The 21048-nt window shown below is 34.1% G+C and overlaps 1 protein-coding gene across 4 annotated transcripts in view; it reads left to right on the top strand.

Moving 5' to 3' along the window:
• Window positions 1-21048, top strand: part of LOC118742580 — a gene marked incomplete at its 5' end in the record, with an annotated part of 108103 nt that overhangs the window by 58326 nt on the left and 28729 nt on the right. For all 4 annotated transcript variants that reach the window (XM_036474761.1, XM_036474759.1, XM_036474762.1 and 1 more), the window contains 1 exon segment: window positions 10994-11085. In XM_036474761.1, the coding sequence (XP_036330654.1) occupies window positions 10994-11085 (92 nt within the window).

Genomic DNA, 21048 nt, shown 5'->3' with positions numbered 1-21048 from the left:
TTTTTTTTTATGACGGAATGTTTGAAAAAAATATAAATAACATTATTTGTGGCTGCCGTCATCCGTAAGCATTCGGCAGCTACCTGTATATCCGCAAGATCAGATAAGTGTAGTAGGTGGAGCGACTTATGTACTCCTAGTTTTTCTGAGTGCACTTCTCCTTTGACCTTCCTTTTTTCTAGTTAAGATCCGTTAGTGTAAAACCGAATAGAGTTAGTAGGTCTCAGAACGTTTTGGGTCCAATTTATCTAGCTACTTAATGCCCTTTTCTGAAGTCCTGTATTACATATTCAGAGATTATTGTCACTATGTAAAACAAATGTTTAATAATAGTTTATTCTCAACAATAAATGCTTCCTCATAAAAAACCATCTGGCTTTCGAAGGTGGCGTAAAGCTGTTGGTTCCTCAGTTTGGGGAAAAATCTATGAAATGCGTGATGTAATAAAAACTAATAGGAAGTTACGCCGGTTACAAGCCACCTCTTTCTAGTAAATCATTTGAATCGAAATCTGAATTTGTTTAAATATATGTGGATTGGTTCTTATGGCTCTTTTGGCCTCATTAAAGTTTATATGTACTTACATTTGTATCCATTTAAAAGATCGCAAAAATGCTTTCATATTTCTTATCTAAAAGTACCAGCAATCTATGTAATAAACAAATGATAAAGCGCAGACATATCAATGCTTTTTTGATACTACTATATGTATGTAAGTCATTACGTCGTTAGTATTTACTTAAACATATTTATACTCGTTCGTACTACCCCAGAGATATTTTTTTCAAGTAGGGCACTCTTGAGCAGCTCTCGCAAATAGGCGGCTTTCGAATCGAGCAGATATTGGAGTGATAAATGTATGACGTTTAAATTTTTTCTTTTCGCGATAATTTTTGTTTATTTTAAAATATGATAACATTGACTAACTTTGTCACATTTACTTTCAAAGTTATGTAAGTTCGTTAATTTTGGCATATATGCCGGTTAATAGCTTAACTAGCCACCGACTTAAAACCGTAAAACCGTAGAACGTGTCAGCTGACACGACCGACCGGTCTTATGGGATTTTCGTGTTAATGAAAACTCACCACCGCATGACGGTGATGTTGTCGTTGCTTCTCTCTCTCTCTTTCTCTCTCTCTCTCTCTCTATCAACAGCGATTTCATATGTTGATACGTACGGCAGGTACGGAGGGACGCTCCGTCGGTGGCTGGTTGAGCTATAAATCAAAGAATTTTATTTCTGCTTGGCTATCGGGTTTTATTGCTAAGAATTTTTATTTTTTTTTATGTTGGCTTTTTTTTGCAGTTCTGTTGTTCTTAACTCAACTAGGAAACTTGACAGATGCTTGTCTTGATTTATATATTTTTGAGTGCATATACACTTAAATATAAACCATGGTCATATGTGTCGCTGATAAAAATCATTACCGCCGTGGTGTTGTCTTTTTCTTATTCAAAATATAAATTGGACTTTTGTGGTAGGGGGATGTCTGCTAGATTTCTTCTTATGGTTTTCATAGGGCAGCGAACTAAATTTGTTGGCACAAGCGCAAGTATTGCGTTACGTCTGCGTTCTGGTCACGCCCATTTCAACCGGAACTTTATTAGTGACTGTGAGATAGTAAATTATTATTGGTTGTGCTTAGCACAACAGCAGGAAAAAGACTCTTAAAGACTTTAATCAATGTTGGCACAAAAAGCTAGTTTAATTAATTTTTTCTAAAAAAATATAAGAAGTCAGATCAAAACTTTATAACTACATGATTGTCAGGTCGTTATAAAAACCAGCAGAGTGGTTGTAGAAGCGATCCTATAGAAATTCTAAGTACTAAAGATAATACCCCAATTGGTACAAGTTATATTAAGCATAACCTCGTTCAAATCCGTTCAGTAATTTTCGAGATTAACGTAGTCAAAAAATCTCGACTTTAAAATATGTATAGATGGATTATATGGAAATACGGACCTACAATTTTAACCACACCTCCGAATGGCAAATGGTTTCATGAAAAGTTTTTTCAAGGCAGAAAAATACTCGGAAATTCGCCATTATCTGCAGAGGGCCGAAAGCTATTTGAAGAAGAAATTTTTTACTATTTTTTGATTCCTTTTCATTTATCAAGTTTTGTTAATTTGTTAACTTGTGCTCAATATATCATTGTATAAGGTTGAAGTGAGAGCTTTTAAACAAATCTAACTCCCCGTGTAAATATTTACTTACAACACTTAAATACTAACTGGTATTAAAAAGTTAAGCAGCTTTTTTCGTTACTTTTCCGAGTACTCCACTTGTCTACCACATAAAAAAAAAAATATATTGTTGCATAGTTTTAGGCGCTGTAGACAGTTTAATGGCATTGTTTAATTGTCAACTTGCAGCTTCGCGCGCGAACTAGTACAAAGTAATTTCACACTTGCTGCCTTTTACGCGAAATTCGCATTTAACTTTATATAAAAAGATTTACTTTATAGTTACCAGTTAGTAGTGTAGTTTGTTTGGTAAGAGTTATATCGCACATTTCGTGTATCGTTTATTGTTGTTATTGCAATTTTGTGGTTGCAGTACATCAAGATTTAAACAAGTACAGCCAGTGTGGACAATGCCTTCTGTCCTGTCGTGGCTGAACCAGCTCAACCTTGTCGGACCAAATACAACTACCAACAGCTCTATATATGTACGTGTATGTATGTATGTGTGCATAAGTAATTCACGCTCAAATTTATTAGCTCGTTTTTACAAATTGTGTGTGGCATTTAAAGTGATGTTGCAAGTGGCATACTGCTCGCCATTTCCATTTATTATTTATGCCACATTTAAAAAAAAAATAACGAAAAAAGAAGTGCTTTGTGCGTGCTGCACGATTATGACGAGTGAGCTCTAGAGCCACCGCGAATCCCAATTCACCGTTACGAGTATATACCTCTACCATTGGCTAGCTCGTAAGGTACTCGGCGCTTGACTCCCAGCTCGTATGTAGTTAAATTTTTTTTCTTTTTCTTTTAGTTATTATTTTTATTTTTTGTCTTGTTCGGTGCTTGTGCGAGTGTTTGCCTATTTATGCTGCATCCGTCGTGTCCATGCCCGCAGGGATGACTTTAAACCGAAGTTATGAGATTTCGACTATTTTACTACGTATTTTCTTTCCGCTGCTCTGTGTAGCTTTTGGGGCGTACAGTTTTTTCTTTGCTACTGCTTTACATCACATTTATCACAATTAAGATGGTTAAATTACCAGTTGTTAAAAAAGACACGAATTGTGAAAAATATGGTATGTAAGTGTAGCATAGGGCACGCTTTAAATAAAAGTGGAGAAGATGAAAAAAAAACAGAAAAATTTAATGGATGCAAAGTCCAACAGTTTGCCACGCGGGTGGCATCTGCGCCAAGTGCCTTTGTGCTTATTTTCCAACTCTGGCTTTCCTTTCACCTCTTCAAAGGCTCTTACTTAGTTAACACCTGGTCCTCTTAGCTCTCTTGTTAAACTTATATAGCCGAAATTTTTACATGTACTAGTGTCCTACCCACTGCCTTCACACTACCTTTCACATGGTTAACTGAAGTGCAAAAAAAATCAGCCTACAGGAGCCCGCACTTACTCGCAGCAGGCAGTGCTCCTGGCGGACAGTTACGATATTGTATTGTGAACAAAAAAGAAAAAAAGTATACTTCTCTTTTCCATTGACAGCCAGCGCGACGTTGACATGATAGTTCGTTCGCACTTTGTTTGCCTTTTTGGGTGAGTTGCTGCTAAGGTGAAGTTTTTCAGCTTAAGGCTCACGAGGCTGCTTTTCACCTGGTGGAGTTGACTGTGCTGCAAAAATGATTTCCAGTAAGAAATTTTTGATAACTTTTGTTGAGAACGTTTTGCAATAAATTATTAGATATTCAACTGCGTAATAATAATTTCTACATAGTGTTCGCTCTGTGGTTGAAATTCAACCACTAAAATTAAGGGGAAATGAGTTGTGTTAAGGTGATATGAATTGAAGTGAAGTGAATTTAGATACTTAATTTAAGGTGAGTTAGGGTAAGAGGTGAGATAAGGTGAATTGAGGTGAATTGAGGTGAAATAACGTTAGTTGGGGTGAATTTAGTGTAGCTGAGTTGAAGTGAGGTGAGGTGAATTAAGTTGAGATGAAATGAGGTGAGTTGGGTTGAGGTAAGTTGGTTTGAGGTGAGTTGAGTTGTGATGAGTTAAGGTGAGCTGATGTGCGGAGGAGAGATGAGGTGAATTGAGGTGAAATGCATTAAACAACATAACATAAGATAACATAACATAACATGACATAACAGCATAACATAACACGACATGACATAACATGGCATAACATAACATGACATAATATAACATAACATAACATAAAATAACGCAAGACATAACATTACAGAACATAACATACTATAACCTACCACAGCATAAAATAACATAAGCACAATTTTATCTTTTTCTTTATCCCTATTACTTTCTCTATCTATGTATTTGCCTCTATCGTGTACTCCATACAGTCTGACGACTATTTAGATTGCAAAAAAAAAACACAAAAATCAAACAGTGTATAATTAAAAAGGAATATCAAAAAAAGGAAATTTGTTTATGAAAAATGATTTATTTAAATTTATCTCACACTCTAATGCAAAGCCGAGGGAATTACGCACATTTTGATATCTTAACGGATTTTCTCCAACAAATAAATTATTAGCTGCAAAAAATTGAAGAATGATCGATATTTGTTCGATACGATTGATATAAAGAAAATGCATGTATGTATAAATGTAATTATTTTCTCTATATTCTACGGCGCGGATAGCAAAACTGGGGTTTTAGTTTTTCCCTCACGAGGATTTTCTTTTAAAGTACTTTGAAATTTCAAAGATGTGATTAATTAAAAAAATTATTTAAAAAATTCAGTGCAATTTAGAATAACAATATGAGAACCGTATCCTGTGGAGTTAAAAAAAGTAATTTCTTTTGGTTCACAAGGGCGAATAGGTATTGAAAAAGCCTTTTTTAATTACTTAAATTTTTTTACGCTAATGACATGGATTTTTTTTTTTGAAGATAGATATTGAAAATTTCCAATGATTTTTTAAAAGGTAATTTTTAATACTTTTTCGTCCTTGTGCCACAAAAAAATTCATCCTTTTCAATTTTGCAGAATTTTCTCTTTTATTTGATATCCATATTGTTACTATACATTGCACTACATTTTTTAAATAATAGTTTCGAGGTTATATATTGATTTTTCATAATTATCGATATATTAACCAATATTTTAGTGTACATATTTGTATTGATGCTAAAAATTTGTCATTACATATTTTGAACAAATGCGAATACTTACATTGGTTTATAATTTATATAACTGTAATATTATATCTTCTAACGACTGCGTCACCACTAGAAAAAAATTTACGGAGCTTTGAGTCACCAGTTTTAATCCAGCTTAATTTCGCATTGGGTATTCACTGAGTCTGATTTTTGTAACGCCAAGTCCGTTGAAATCACTTAAAAAACAACAAAGACAAAAAACTGACACAAAACAAAGAAACCGCAATTGGTAATGAAATATTTAACGCCAGTTAAAAAGTTAAAAGTTCTCTCTTTCAAACCAAAGCTACTACATATTTGACAACGATAACAATGAAATGGAGACTGTTTTGTCAGGTTTCGTCATTGTTTCGAGTATACCGTAAAAAAAAAACAAAAATGAGTGCGGGAGAACGGAAGCGCCGATTCATTAAGCATTTAAAGCGCTTACCTGCTGTCAAATGAAGTGCCATACGGTGTCAATGACGTTGCATGCGTAACGCATAACGTCATATAGATTTTGATTTTTCATTTTTTTTTCTTTTTGAGTTTGAGCAACACCGACAGAATCGCGTGCTTGCCATTTAAGTCCACACCAATTTGTAGATTTTGGTAAAACCACAAACCCCAACCACAAAGCGACACATACATACAAACGTACATGTGTACATTCATTCATGCCCACACTACCTCGTCGAATCTTGTATTGGTCCTTTGAAGGAGGAAATGACAAATTAGTCGTGTAGTTAAATAAAATAAAAAAAAAGTCAACCGGCAAGTACAATTATTGCTGTTGCGAAAAGTTGTTGGCAATTTGTTTGATTGTTGTTGTTGCTATTGTTTGTGTTGGCAGGCAGTTTTTTATTGCGAAAACTTCATAAATACCACATTGCCACAATAAACCAAGTTATTTACAAGCAAAAAAAAAAACGGCAACAATAATACACGAACAACACACCGATAAATGAAAGGATGGAAGCCTGAAATGGGCGGAAGTGTGTGTGTGTGTGTGTGTGTGTTGGCTGAGGTGTGAAGTGTGGTTAAGCGGGAATTGGCGACTGCACGCACATTCGCTTGCTGACATTCGTCCCTTGTCTGATTTGCTGTCTGTGTGTTTGTCTGTCTCACTCGCTATATGTGTGTTGGGTGGTAATAAAAATCACGTATACGCTCTGGCTGCCTGGCAGTGATTACCGTACGCTTATTTTTTTCTACTTTTTCTTCATGGCAGTGCTGTTGTTGGTTGTTTATTGAAATTATTAGTGGCGCTCATCGAAGTAATTCACAAACTACTTTACATACATTGCTGTGTATAAATTTGGCATCAATGAGTGCATTGAGCCGCGCACACATAAACAAGGACGCGCAACCAACCGAATATGCATACACACATAAAAAACAAACTAACAAATAGCATTTTAAGTTTAAGTGCAGTTTTTGAAATATTTCCGCTTTCGAATTTTCTTTCAACTCGTCCGGACTCTATCGTTCTCTTCTATTTAGTCGTTTGGCAGCAGTTAGTTAGCTGCGTGTGGACAAAACGCAATGAATGCCAACCACCATAAAAATTGATTTGATATATTAGTTTTACTTACGAGCCATCAGTGCAATAATAACATTGAGTATATACAACAACAATAGCAGTATTTGTAATGACATTCAAACCTTAAATACATACGTACATACATATGTACGTACAAACGTACATGCAATTTTGCTCAGCTTTTGGTAATTCTTCTTTGCTGCGACTATTCGACGCTGCTCCCAAAAGTAGTTGCTACTAAATTACACTTGGCCGAAAGTTAGTTCCAAGATTTATCTACCTACATATATACACGTACACATACTTACACATACATATTTACAAAGCTATAAAAATGATTATTAATTTTTGTTGTTTGCTATTTTTATAAACTTTGTGGTTGAAAGTTGTTGCTGCTGAGTTGAGTTCGAAAATGGAAAGTATACATGAATAGGTTGCACTAAGTGCAAGAGGTAATTATTCATTTCGGTTTTTGTGCTGCGAAAATTGTTTATTGGAAAGAAAGCTCGTAAAATTGTTAATGATGATATTTTGGGTATAAATATATTTTTTCTGAGCAATATATATGCAAGTAAATATATATGTTTCGCACACCTTCTATGTATGCACCAGGGTTGTTGCGAATATTTGCATTCGCAACCGCGGACTTTCGCATTAATTTTAACATTCGCATTCGCAATGATCAATGCGAAGTTTTTGCGAATGTGAGTGTTGTGGTAAGTGCACCGATAAAATGAATATCTGCTTATATAATTCTTTTTTTTTGTTTTCTATGATTTAATTACCTGCATTGGTTTCTTTCTTTGATATGTGGTTTTGGACCAATCTTAAAAAAACTACTTGACATTAAAGAAGAAAGTGTGCCCTGTAATTTTTAACCAAGTTTTCGTGATTTGCCTTTGATGTTACATACAAATATTCGTTTCAGTCCTTGCAATTGAGGCTCTTTGGGGAATTTATTTTTAGCCAAAATTTTAAGAACAGTAATTTTGTTTATTTGTTTTTTGTTTGTTTCTTTTTTCATAGGGATATACATTGGATCCTTGGCTAAAAACTTCTGAGGTAAAACTGTCCCCCTACGGCTCCCTTCTTTGCTATTTAAAGTCAAATAGTAAGCTCCTTCAATAGGGATTTCCAGCAGAAATGATCTACGTCTGGATTTAAAGAGAATCGATGCTCAAATAATTAAAAAGCTATAGCTCTGACCTTTAATTAGATAAGAATTACGTTACTATCTGAGACCGCCTTCATCCGTGATTCCAATAATTCAAATGATTATAAAAAAAACGAGGTGCTTTTAAAAAAAAATAATCCGATTCGGCTGGCAGCCGTCATGGCTGGAAAACATAATTTTGTTCAAAATTTTCATTCCTGGAAAATAATAATTTATTTTCCATGTCCACCCATTCAGCTCACTATAAGCACAAATTTATCAAACCAGTCGCAGAAGAAAGTATTAAATGTGAATTACAAAAACCAAAATCAAAAAACGCTGATGACGTTACAGGTTCCCTAAATTTTGAAACAGCCAACATCTGGTTTGCCTTGTAAGCGCTGTCTAAACAATGATCTCGCCATTATGCTAGATTCTTCAAGTGAAGATGAAAGTCAGCCTGACTTAGTCAGGGGGATACATCTGACGTTTTCAGCCCCGATGCATCATCATTACGTTTTGTTAAATATATTGTTCCAATTTTAAAATTCAAGTACTAAATAAAATAAACATTATTAAAAATTAACTTTTCCATTTTTTTTATTTGCATAAATAAATTAATTTACTTACCTAATTGTTTCTTAAAAATACTTGACATCCGTATCCGCATTCGCCTCATAGATACTACCTAGTAGACCATTTTAGGAGCTGAAATTACTTCTGAAAAACCTTTCTGAAAGTCATTCCTTTCTCCGTCCTTTTTTGTATGGAGTGGCACAAATTGAAGGGCTTCTGCTTGCGCTACTCAAAGAAGAGCTTACAGAAAAGCTTTTGTAGGACATACTTCAGAATAGAAATTGGCACTCTCTCGAAATTCAATGTTTAAGTCCCGAACCCGCCCATCCCGACGTGTTTCAGATTTGTGCGGCGGGTCCCGTGGGCCAAAAATCTATCGCTATGAAAAATTCACATGTGTTTAAAATTTATTTTAAATAATCTTCCGATTATTATGTTTTGCTTTGCTGTTACTTTTCGTCTCAATAAAACATAAAAAAGTATATTCACTTGTATCTTTGTTTTTTTTTATTTGGATGATAAGTGTCCTGGTCGATGCAAACGTTATCGCTACATACTTGCGCTTACAGTGCTTTTGAAAAATACCAAGAATTCTTACATCTAAATATTCTCGTAGTAGGTGGAGAATGTTATTATTATAGAAAAAAAAAATCGTCTAAAGGAAGTTTTATTTTGCTATGCTGTTGTACAGATCAAGTGAATGCGTAAAACAGTTTTTATTGTTTTAATCAAATGCGTGTTTTTTTTAAGCTCAGATGGACCGTATGCAAATAACTCGACTGCTATTGATTTTAGATTTTCGGCTGTTGTAAATAACCCCGAATCTCGTTGACTGTCGCTCTCCAATTTTGAGTTCAAAAATTTTCATGAACACATATGTAGATTCCTTAACGTTCAAGCTCGGGACATATCTGAAGACCAGCAAACATCTGTTGACTACGACGGTACCGTTCTATGTTTCACATAAGGCCAGATTGGCCAAAAGGACCTTACCACATTTGCATGTGTGCCTAGACATGCGCTTCCGCATTTATTGGAATTTATATAATAGCTAACTGAATATTAAATAATCAAATTTATCAACTTAATAAAATTTTATAATTTTTATCTTCCAACTACATTTAGGGAAAAGTCACCTATGGTCGGTCCTGCACAAACATATTTGTATTTAGGTCAATACATATAATCATTTATATAAAACCTTATATGACAAATACGAAAATTTCGTCTGAAAATCGAAAAAGTGACTGTTTTTGAAATCGGCACTTGCCACAATTTTGAACTACGCGTATACTGGCACGGGAGCGCTCGGCCTTACTTACTTAGACTGATGTGCCAGGGCTGACGCACTTTTGTGGGTGTGGAAAATTTGAACCAACTTTTGTTCATACATGTTCTTATCACAAAATCTTATGTGCGAAAACGACGACAAAAAATTACGTTCGATTTCGGATATCAGTCTTAAATATATAAATCATCTCTTTATATATTTTCTTCTGAAGATTGTATGGAGATGTCGTGAATGCTTATTATAATAGAGCATCGCAACTACCTTGGATCGTTCTTCCCTGAAAAGCGTTCTACCCAACTTAGTTGTATATGTATTCTATATTTGGCTGTCATGTTTAATAGCCAAAACGAAAAGTGTCAGACGTCGCTGTTAAATTGAGAAATAGAAATTTTATTTCCATGTGTGAACAGCCAGAAAGACTTTTCTGCCACCGTTTTTGTGCCGTATTTTAATCTTGAATCCTACACATGCATACATTTTCTACTTATTTCAGTTAGTTTTGTATGTACATATGTATGTCTGTACATTCTAAATAAACTAAAATTTGACAAATGATATTAAAATGGTTCAAAGCTACATATCACATCTCGAAAGGAAAGTAATATTCGGCGCAATAAATCAAACTTAATAAACTCACGTATGCCATTGACTTATGACATATTCTCAAAGATTAGTGTCAAATTAGAGAAAAAATGTATTTTGAATTTTATTTACCTGCTGGCTTCGTATTTATGTATCATATTTAGTTCTGTTACATTTGTTATATTATTTTATTTTTTTTTCCATTTATTCAAGCACTACCCTCTTTCTCTGTGGAAATGCAAACGATTTCCGTTCAGCTCCATTAATGTGCGCATTTTCCAAGTGAATGCTTCACGTCCAACGAAAAGTCGTTGTGTCTCTAAGTGTGCCTTAATGTAAACATTTCGTATTGAATAAATTGATTTTTTATTGCAAATTCTGATGAATGTATTTTTTTTTGTGTAGTTGTTTGCGAGTGCTTTCTTTTTCCTTGTTTACTATTTGATCTCTTATTTGACTACGTTGCATTTTGTGCTCAAAAACAAAAAACCAAAATGTAACTCATTCCAATTTGGTCATTTTAATTTCCTTTACAGATGGCGAACCTATCAAACTTCCAGACAATTTGGAAAGCTTGCCAAGAGCTGACAGTTTCCCGTCACAGCGACATCGGTGGAATACAAATGAGGTCAGTTTTATTTAGATTTGAGTGTACTTACATACATTTTTTTTATATGCACTTACAAGAGAAACATTGAACAAGTTAAAAGTGCAGGCAGCAGCTGTTGCGATAAAATTGATAAAAAAACAAATGTTCGTTGCTATTGCAATGGTAATGGTTGCAACTTAGAAGACTGTATTTAGATGTCCCAGTGAGCAAAGAGTTTTAAAGTTTATTGGTAGATTAAAAAAGTACTGCTACAGTAAAGTGGAATGAAAGCATGCAATTAAAAGATAAATAAAAAACAAAACAATAAAACTGAAAATTACAAAATAGGAAAAAAATTAAATTCAATTCAATAAATAACACTGGTCTACAAGGGTTTTGCGAATAAGACGGGACCTGGTGTTTCCGAACGGATTTTTCGTGCTGAACACGAATCTGGGGTCCAAAACTTCCCATCACGTCACGTTTTCGAGAAAAAAGGGGTTGAAACCCCTAAAAACAGCGTTTTTGGACATTTTCGAAAAATTGTAGAGCTGAACCCTGACGTGCTACAAACTTTGTATATGTCAGAAATTAAAGGCTAAATCGTGCCCTTTCGAATGAGCCCTATGCCGAATTAATCGCATGCACCCTTAGATCAGGGGGTGTATTTGTGTCTAGGAGTCCAGGGAAAATTGATCGCAGAAAGAATTTCATCTTAAACGTGACGTGATGGGACATTTTTGACCCCGGATTCGTGTTCAGCACGAAAAATCCGTTCAGAAACACCAGGTCCCGTCTTATTCGCAGAAAAAAAGTTGAAATTTGTAGACCAGTGTAATCGAATCAAAATAAAATGGAAAAATATAAAATAATGTAATTGAAATAAGGTAAAATGAATCAAATAAAAAATTAAGTAGGGGGCAAAAACAAATAAAAATATGACATCTAAGAAGAAATATATAAATAGAAACTATAAAATAAAATAAAAATTAAAGAAAAATAAATAAACAAAATTAAATTTAATAAGTAATAAATAGAGAAATGAGAAATAAAGAAATAAGAAACAAAATATAAAAAAAACATACAAAAACTAATATCAAATAAAAATTATTGAAGAAAAAAAATTTATAACCCAAAAGAATAAAAAATTTAAATAAAATATAACCACAACAAATAAAACAAATTAAAATAATATAGAATAAAAAACATAAAATTAAATAACAAAAGAAAATAAAAAAACCTAACAAGGCAAGGAAATAAAAACAACAAAAACATAAAATAAAAAATACACATATATGTACTATATGTTTGTATATAAATAGAATAGAAAAAATATATATAAAATATAAATATTTATATAGGTAAAATAGAAGAAAATCATATTAAATTTAAAAAAAAAATAATGTTATATAAAATGAGAAAGATAAAATACTATCTAAATCAAAAAGAATAAAAATAAACATAAAATATAGTAAACTTAAGTTAAAAATTTAATTGATACATTTTAATTATCGATATTGTCATCAACATACATACTTATGGATATTTGTATTTAAATCGTTATCGGAATATGTCTTTCGTTACCATACCATGCCTGTGCTATTGATAAACTTTATCTCTCCATATTGATATCAACATATTTATCGATATTATTAGCGATATTGGGTTTTAAATAATTATCGAAGTTAATTTATCGATACCATATACATATATATTTGCCCTCCGTGTATTAGCACATTTATCGGGGACTTAATCTTATAGGTAGCATTATAGATATTATTATTAACATGTTAATCGATTCCCTTTATTGCATATCGATACTGATATCAATATTTTGGATTCACAGCAAACGTGTTAAATTTATTGGCATATTTATCGATGATTTTAAATTATAGATTGTATCATCGATATTATTATCTGTACATTATTCGATTTCGATTACTGTTTGTCGATATAGATATCGAAGTTTATATATTAATTGTTAGTGTAGTGCATTTAGCGGCACGTGTTTAGATGTTAGGTTACTGTTTGGTGGTATCAAATTGATATAGGTATAGTTGATCTGGTGCATTTATTGCCACACTTGTCGATATTTTTTATATATTAATCGAATTCATTTACTGTGTATCGATATCAAAATTAACGTTATTGATACGCCATTCGATTGTCTGTATCGTTGGCATATTCTTAAACGTATGCGAATACATATTCGGTTTCCTGCTCTTACCTATCAGCATAATTACCACTAAAAATGCAAAATTTTCAAAAAAGTACATTAGTTTTTACTGGGTGTATTTCTGGTGTTCTACATATCTATATGCATTACTCTATGCAATAAAACGCGAAATTCGAAGCGCAAGCAAATTTAAATATTTGTATTTATCATCAATGACAAGTAGAGCGCAAGCCGAACACACACACATACAAACATCTAACAACTTGACATCTCTTAAAGTGTAGCATACATACAGGCGTACTAGCAGCTTTGTGATATTTCAGTGTGACGATGTCTTCTTCGTCAACTGTCATTCCGTGGCACTTCGTTGCTTATAAATTCACTATTTCTTTGCCTACCCTGGTTACATTCACTTTACAGCTGTTTAACATTTCAAGCTGCAACGGCAACAACAACATCAAAAAAAGATCATCAACAACTCAACAATTTATAAGTGGAGCTAGCAGAGGGACATTTAGTGCAAAACAGTGACAGTTGAAAAAGAACTTACAACAAAAATATAATAAAACAATCAAATCCATGCAAAAAGCAGCTACAATCGCTCACATTCCAGCGAAAAAGTTGAGTTGTCGCGTACATGAAATCGCACATCTACCTAAGTACGCTTGTACATACATATGTATATAGTTAAAGAAAGACATCAACAGAGCGCTGACTGACAAGTTGTCACTTTTAAATGGTGTGTTGACATTAAACAGATTTTATGGGATACTCGTAACTTTTTTGTTGTTGGCACGCGTTTGTGGCCAAGGAAGCAAGGAATGTGCCTTGCATAGCTGCCACACTCCGGCTGGCGTGCGCTCAGGTCCGCAATTGTGGTCGGAGGTGACAGAGAAAGTTTGAGGTTGAAGTTGACTTGATGAGCGCCAAAGTTGACTGAGATGAATGTTCCTCTGCTGCTGCTGTTGCTGCTGGTTTAAGTTTTTTGTTGTTTACAATGGCGAAAACTTTGTGCTTTTTGACGCAGCTTGAATTTACTCTTAAATTGTTTGCTTTAGAAGGAAGTATAGTTGTTTAGTTAGAATGTTTTTTTTTTCGAGATTATTTTTTTCCAACCAATTGTGTGGTTTGATAATCCCACTTAATTAGGTAAGCAATGGAGGTTGTTGGATTGCTTTGAAGATCAACTATTAAGTAGATTCAAGCAAAAATAAGTTCGATGACAAAAACCGCCTTTAATGCCCTTCTCTTAAGAATTCGCAAGGATTTATGTAATTCGAAATTTTCCTAGTTTTGAGCTAGTGCTCTTTAATTTAATTACATACATTGTTTAGACCAAGATACATTAAATGACTCGTTACAGTCAGTTCAACAAGCAGCAGCGTTGGGTTTGGTCTAGCGGCCGCCAAAGCCGCAGTTTTGGGGGTGCATACTGTCACTTGCTGTGACTCAAGCTCAATACAATGTCATGTTGCGTTGACAATGACTGAAACATTGTGATCGCACTTTGGCGGACAATAATGGCGTGAATGAAAAACTTCTTACAAAAGCAGCGGCGTAAAACTGACGGTTTTTCCTGTCGCAACATCGGGACACAGACCCCAAAAATTGGAGAGAAGTTTGGTCAAACACCTATAAACACTTTTATTAAAACATATGATTTATTTCACAAAAGTTTAAAGAAATACAATGGTCTGGTGGACAGCCCTTACTAAGGATTACGTAGCTAAAATGTTGAGCGAAATTCAAAGGTCAGCAGCCGCTGGCATAATTCGTATAATGAGATCCTGTCCGAAGGCTGTTTTGAACGTCCTTTTTGACATGTTATCCATAGAATCTTTATCGAAAACTCAGCTGCTAACAGCGCCATCGTACTGCAAGGAATGACCGTTCGGGCACAGTCCCATTCTAGCACTACCGTCTGAAATTAAAGCACTGCCCACTGACGAAGATTTGGGTTTTCCACAAACTCCCCAAGCCGCAGTGACTGGGATTAAGAAAGGTCGAGTTCTTGCTGTGTTTATGGACGGTTTAAAGATGGAATGCGGAGTTGGGGCAGGAGTTTTCATTGAGCCCCGCTCAGGGAGATTAAGACAAAAATTACCGAAAATTATCACTCGAAGGCCAAGCATAGGTGAAACTGCACATCATACAGGATTACCCGGCAGTTCTGAGTGTCCTACGACCCATTTAAAACCGAAGCTCTCTTAGGAATGAGCAAAGAAGAGGCCTTCAAATTTACTGCAGTGTGCACAGGGTTTATTCAATGAATGTTTCCCTACTCGACCTTCAAATGACCTCGAACCTGACGTGATGAGGCTCAGGGCGTCGAATAACATAGGGATATAGAGGTTTGGTTCAATATGCAGAAACTTTTTATTTATTTTTGTAAACCTGTGTTGTTATCAAAAAGTTTGAAATTTTTATTTATACATATAGTTTTGTTACAGTGTGAACCAATTAAAAAAAAATAATTATTTTATTAATTTAAAAAAAAATCTTCCTTGTTTTTTTGGTGGTGAGGTTTGCGCGACCACAAGTGCACTGTTTTCGTGGAATGATCGATATGTAGGTTCTTCACCTCCATATATTATTTTTAGGTTAGCCCAAGGCTTCAAGCCTCACTAATTAGATTTACGAAATTTCATCACAGAGTTAACATGCCTAGTACACCCTCATAACAATTAGACAAATACGAAAACATGTATGTACATTAGACTGCATTACTCCCCACAACAAAAAAAAAAAAAATCGGAACTGTGTTTCCATTGGAATTAAAAAAATCTATTAAATTTTAAGACTTGCATCAAAATATTTCAAGCTTAAAAAATCTGCATAAAAATATCAAAAAAAAAATTCAACGGTTTTTCATACTGTTTTTTTTTAACTTTTTTCAAAGATTGGTATAAGAAAAACTTGAGTAACTGGACTAAAACTATTCCGATTTAGGCTTGTGAGGTATCATTGGAAAGTTATTTTCCCATCATTTTTTCTTACACCAATCTTTGAAAAAGATTAAAAAACAGCAAGAAAAATACCATTATTACGATTCCGTTAAAAATACCATTTTTATTCATAAAAACTCCATTTTGGAAGGCATTTTCAAATCAATCCAGCTCACGTATGTAAATCTTAATATTTTTCCGATATATTTTGGTGGACGTTTTCAAATATAATACATTTTGTAATGGTAGCGGAACAAACCGGAACTTTTTTTAGTGGTGCAGTCTAATGTATTTACATATATTACAACAAAAACATTTTATATAAATATAGATTTATATATCTTCGAGTATTTACCATCCACGCAACAGCTCAATCAATTCAGCTTTTACGGCCCATCTTCCACGCTCAAGCCGCCTGGTTTATGAGAAGATCGTGCGATCAACATTACAACTACATAAACAAAAATAAAATCAACCAAGTTTATAAACAACACAGGACGTGACGCCGGTCATATTGTCTTCTCGTGACCCAGGGCGAGCACTCGTTATTTTTTTTTTGTTGTTGTTATGCGCGTAAAGTGACAAAAATTTTAAATGAAAATACACTGCTGTGGTATTTTTATTTCCATTGGCAAAATTTTATTTTATTTTGTTTTCCACTGGTGAATTAAGAGCAACCGCAAATATTCATTTACCAGTTGGCCAGTAAACTTTAGCTGCTTTACACTAACACATACACAGCTTAATACAGGAAGCAGCGAAATCACCTTCCGTTTTTGCGGCACCAAAACTGTCAATGTAAAAGTGTATGCGAGTGAGGCTGAGAGCAGTATTTGCGGGAAGAGGTGGGTTGTTAAGCGAGTGTTTAATGTCACCACGAGAAGTTACACCAATACGCTTGCACAGCCGAGCCTGTTAAACTGTACACACATTTGCCAAACAAGCTGACTAAATTAAAAATAAAAGTTTATTAAAATACCAAAAAACATGGAAAAAAGAAAGAGAAAAAGTTGAAGAGTACAAGGATGCGTATGATGAGGCTCTTGTAAATTCCTGTAGTGGACGTGTACGTAGTATGTATGTTGTAAGTTGGCTGTTCGCTGCTGGCTCCTGGCTTTCGGTGGCTGGTAGCCGGCGCTTCGACGTGCATACAAAATGCAATAGCATCCATCTGCCAAACATAAATAAAATTACGCACGCTTATTTTGCTACGTTTACAACGAAAAGTGAAGCAACAACATCCGCAACTATAACAACAACAGCACTACCAACACCGTACATGCATAAACCAAGCGCCACTTTAGCCACCACAAACATCTCAGGTGTGCGGAATGAGCGCCAACCAGCTCCCCGGCCATTCGTCCAAGTTGACCAACGACTTGCAGCACAATTCGACCGCAACCGGATGCCGCTGAGTAGCAGCCACAGGTACAGGCTAGGTCGGCTGCTCACCGCTCGATTGTTGCTATGTCGCTACTGGAGTTGTGGTGCGGCTGGCCACACGCTTTTAATTTTGTTGCGAATTTAAAACCAAGCCGACAGCGCATTTCTCGCCTATAAAAACACCTCAGCGACAAAAAAAAAAGTGAAATGAGTGTAAAAGAATGGGCATTTTTGTTAGCAGAAACAAAACAAAAAAAATGTAAAAACAAAACTGACAAGCGTAAAAATCAAAAAGTTAAATAGTTACTCGCAAGCAAATCCTTTAGTAAAAAAAAAAAATACTTCAAAAATGTTAACAACAATGGCAAAAAGTGTCTTTGTCGGTAGCCGGAAAAATTCTGCATAAACAAGAGTGAAAAGTTTCAACTTTTTAAATTGCGCGTCACCGTGATTTTGTACGCGCTTTGGCGAATTTCGAACACTGAAAGGCAGTTGCATAAACAAAATTAAACCAGGAGCGGGCTGCTGATTCTGGTTTGTACTAGAAAGTTTTCTGTTAGAGGCGTTCTTCAAAGGCCATCTAAAAAATAAAAAATAAAAAATCACAATAGTAGCTCTGAGTATTGAGCATTAAATTCTAGTATAATAAAGTGCAAGTTTAAAGCTACTGAAAAATTGTGTTGATTTTTAATATTTTTATGCTGACGGCTTTTTGCACTTTTTTATTATGGAAGAAAATGCGCAAAACCGTTTTCAAAGAAAATTAAAAAAAAAACATTAACGCCAGTTTTGCAATCGCTCTAAACTTGAACTTTATTATACTAGAATTTAATGGCCTACAAAACAGAATACTCAAAACAATTCTAAAAAACATTTAAAAAATTTGTAAATTTGTAATGTAAATAAAAATTCATAACTCAAATTATTGTAGAGTGCACCCCGTAATACCATGATAAAAACATTAGAAGGTAAAATCATTCGTCGGCCATGATTTTTTTCTGACTTTTGCAAACATTTTAAAATCATATAAAATTGAAAATAAAAAAATTAAATTGTTCACAATTGTTGTTGTTTGAGATCAAAAATGAGAATGTGTGTGTGAGCTTGAGTTCGAATCTCAAAATTATATTGCTGGCAAACGTCACAATGACTCTCAATGATTTTACCCTGTAATGTTTTATCATGCGTAATACTATACTACTATAATATTGCGCAATACCCAGAGCTACCATTGTGATTTTTTTTTGAGATGGCATATTTTCAAAAACTAATATTTTTTATCAAAAAATTTGTGTGTGAAAAATTTTTCAAGAAAAAAAATGTAAAAAATATTTATTTTCATAGAGAATTTTGTTGTGTGTGCGTCATTTTTTCAAATTTTTTCCTCGCCCCGTTCTCGGAATATTGGAAAACTATTAAATCGATTGGTTTTTGTTTTTGTGCTGTAAAGTTTTTAGAAATGTATTAATCAAGCTCAAATTACATATTATTTATGTTTGTCAATCAACCCTAAAAATTTGAAACAAATTAAACACATGAAGTGTGAACCCCGTCCATTTTTGTATGGAGCGCCCCATATATATATTTTTTATATTATTTTTATGTTGCGTAGATCCGGGCTTGAGCCAAGAGCCTAACCTTTAGTGGAAGGTGTTGCTCATTTTCTCCATACAAAAAACAATTGTCAAATATACTTTGTATGGAAGAACTTGCTTGAAAAAAATTACCAAAAACCAACGCGATTTTCTAGCGACTTCAAACTTGCACTTTATTATACTAAATTTGAATGGGCTATAAAACTGCATACTTAGAATTTTTTGAAAAAAAAATCTGAATTAAAAGTTGTAAATTAGTGTGCAAATTTAATGAATTTTCCTGAGTTATACTAAATTTGAATGGGCTATAAAACTGCATACTTAGAATTTTTCGAAAAAAATCAGAATAAAAAGTTGCAAATTAGTGTGAAAATTTAATAAATTTTCCTGGGTTTTGCACAAAGTTTAGAGATTTTATTATTATGTTTTCTGGTGTAGAATGAACAATATTTTTATAAAAAAAATATCGAACATAAATTAGTATAAAACACTTTGCATATATTGCGAAAAATTCACTTTGCCAATACTTCTGTTCGGCACTATATATGAAAAGATATCAGAATAAATAAAAAAGCCTTTTCATGGGAAAGTGTTATGTTCAAAGGCCACGTCAAGTTTGCTAAACATGAAAAGTTATTCGAATTGAAATGATACGGTGAAAACCCGTGATTTTTACATGACCAAAATCCGTAAGAAAAGTTCAGGCTGGTCTAAGGGTTTTGAGTTTAGAGTAAATTTGTTATTTAATATCAAATTTTTTCGTTTTTCTTTCTCTCGAAAAAAGTTGAACCAGAATTAGCGGGTTTTCGTGCTCAAAATATTAGGTATAAAGCTACACATTTTTACATTACAAAGAAATTGTGGTAGGCCAGTTAAAAAAAAAAAAATGTTGGCTTCAAAATTTAAAAATATGTTTTATTTGCTGTAACTAAATTAAGCTTGTTGTTGTGAATTTTGATTTTAAAATCTATTTTTAGAATTAACATTTATTGTATCAAGGTCTATGAATACATACACACATAAAAAATTTACATATGTTTGTTTGTAATATATATAATAATAATAATAGATTGGCGCTTACACATATGTTAGTGTTTGGCCGAGCTTCTCCTCCGAATTGTGGCGTGCGCCTTGATGTTGTCACACAAAGCGGAGGGACCTACAGTTTTACGCCGACTCCGAACGGCGATTGTATTTTTATGAGAAGCTGTTTTTCATGGCAGAAAAACACTCGGAGGTTTGCCATTGCCTGCCGAGGGACGACCGCTGTTAAGAAAAAACCTTTTTTCTATATTTTTTTGCGATGTTGCTTTGACCAGGGTTTGAACCCAGGTGCTGCGGAGTGGAAGCGCGCACTGCTTACCACTACACCACAGCGGCCGTAATATATGTACTCTAATATTTTGGCAAAAACACATTTTCGCTCCCATACATATGTATAAAGACGTTGAATCATTGATTTATCTCCACATTGTTATTCAACTGCTGTTCATGGCAATGTTTCAATCGATTAGTGGCATCCTTCACAATATAACAAGCGATAAATCAAGCAAGCAGCCTGAAGCAATCGAAAGATGCTCTCCAGCCTCCAAAACTGAGATACATAAGTGTATGCACAAGCAATTGCTAAGCCAAAAAATTCATACAAATCCACATGTGTTTATGAATAAATTCACTTCCTTATTTCAGCACGTTCACAGCACTGCCACTTGCCGACGATTGCTCTCCCATCGCTTTCATCGTAGAGGTCAAATGAAAAATGCCAAAAATGCGATTGCATTGCCAGATGTTGGACGCTGATGCGCGACCTTTCACTCAAAATAAAAATGCAAAAGATCGAATGTGATTTGTATTATAAATAAATATTCCTTTTTTCGATTCGAAAGGCGAATGAATAGAGCTG

The sequence above is a fragment of the Rhagoletis pomonella genome, unplaced genomic scaffold (genome assembly GCF_013731165.1).
Source record: "Rhagoletis pomonella isolate Grant_MI unplaced genomic scaffold, Rhpom_1.0 Rhpom_scaffold_00007, whole genome shotgun sequence".
Taxonomy (NCBI): Eukaryota; Metazoa; Arthropoda; class Insecta; order Diptera; family Tephritidae; genus Rhagoletis; species Rhagoletis pomonella.
The sequence above is the reverse complement of the archived record's forward strand: the minus strand, read 5'-3'. Positions and strand labels throughout refer to the sequence as shown.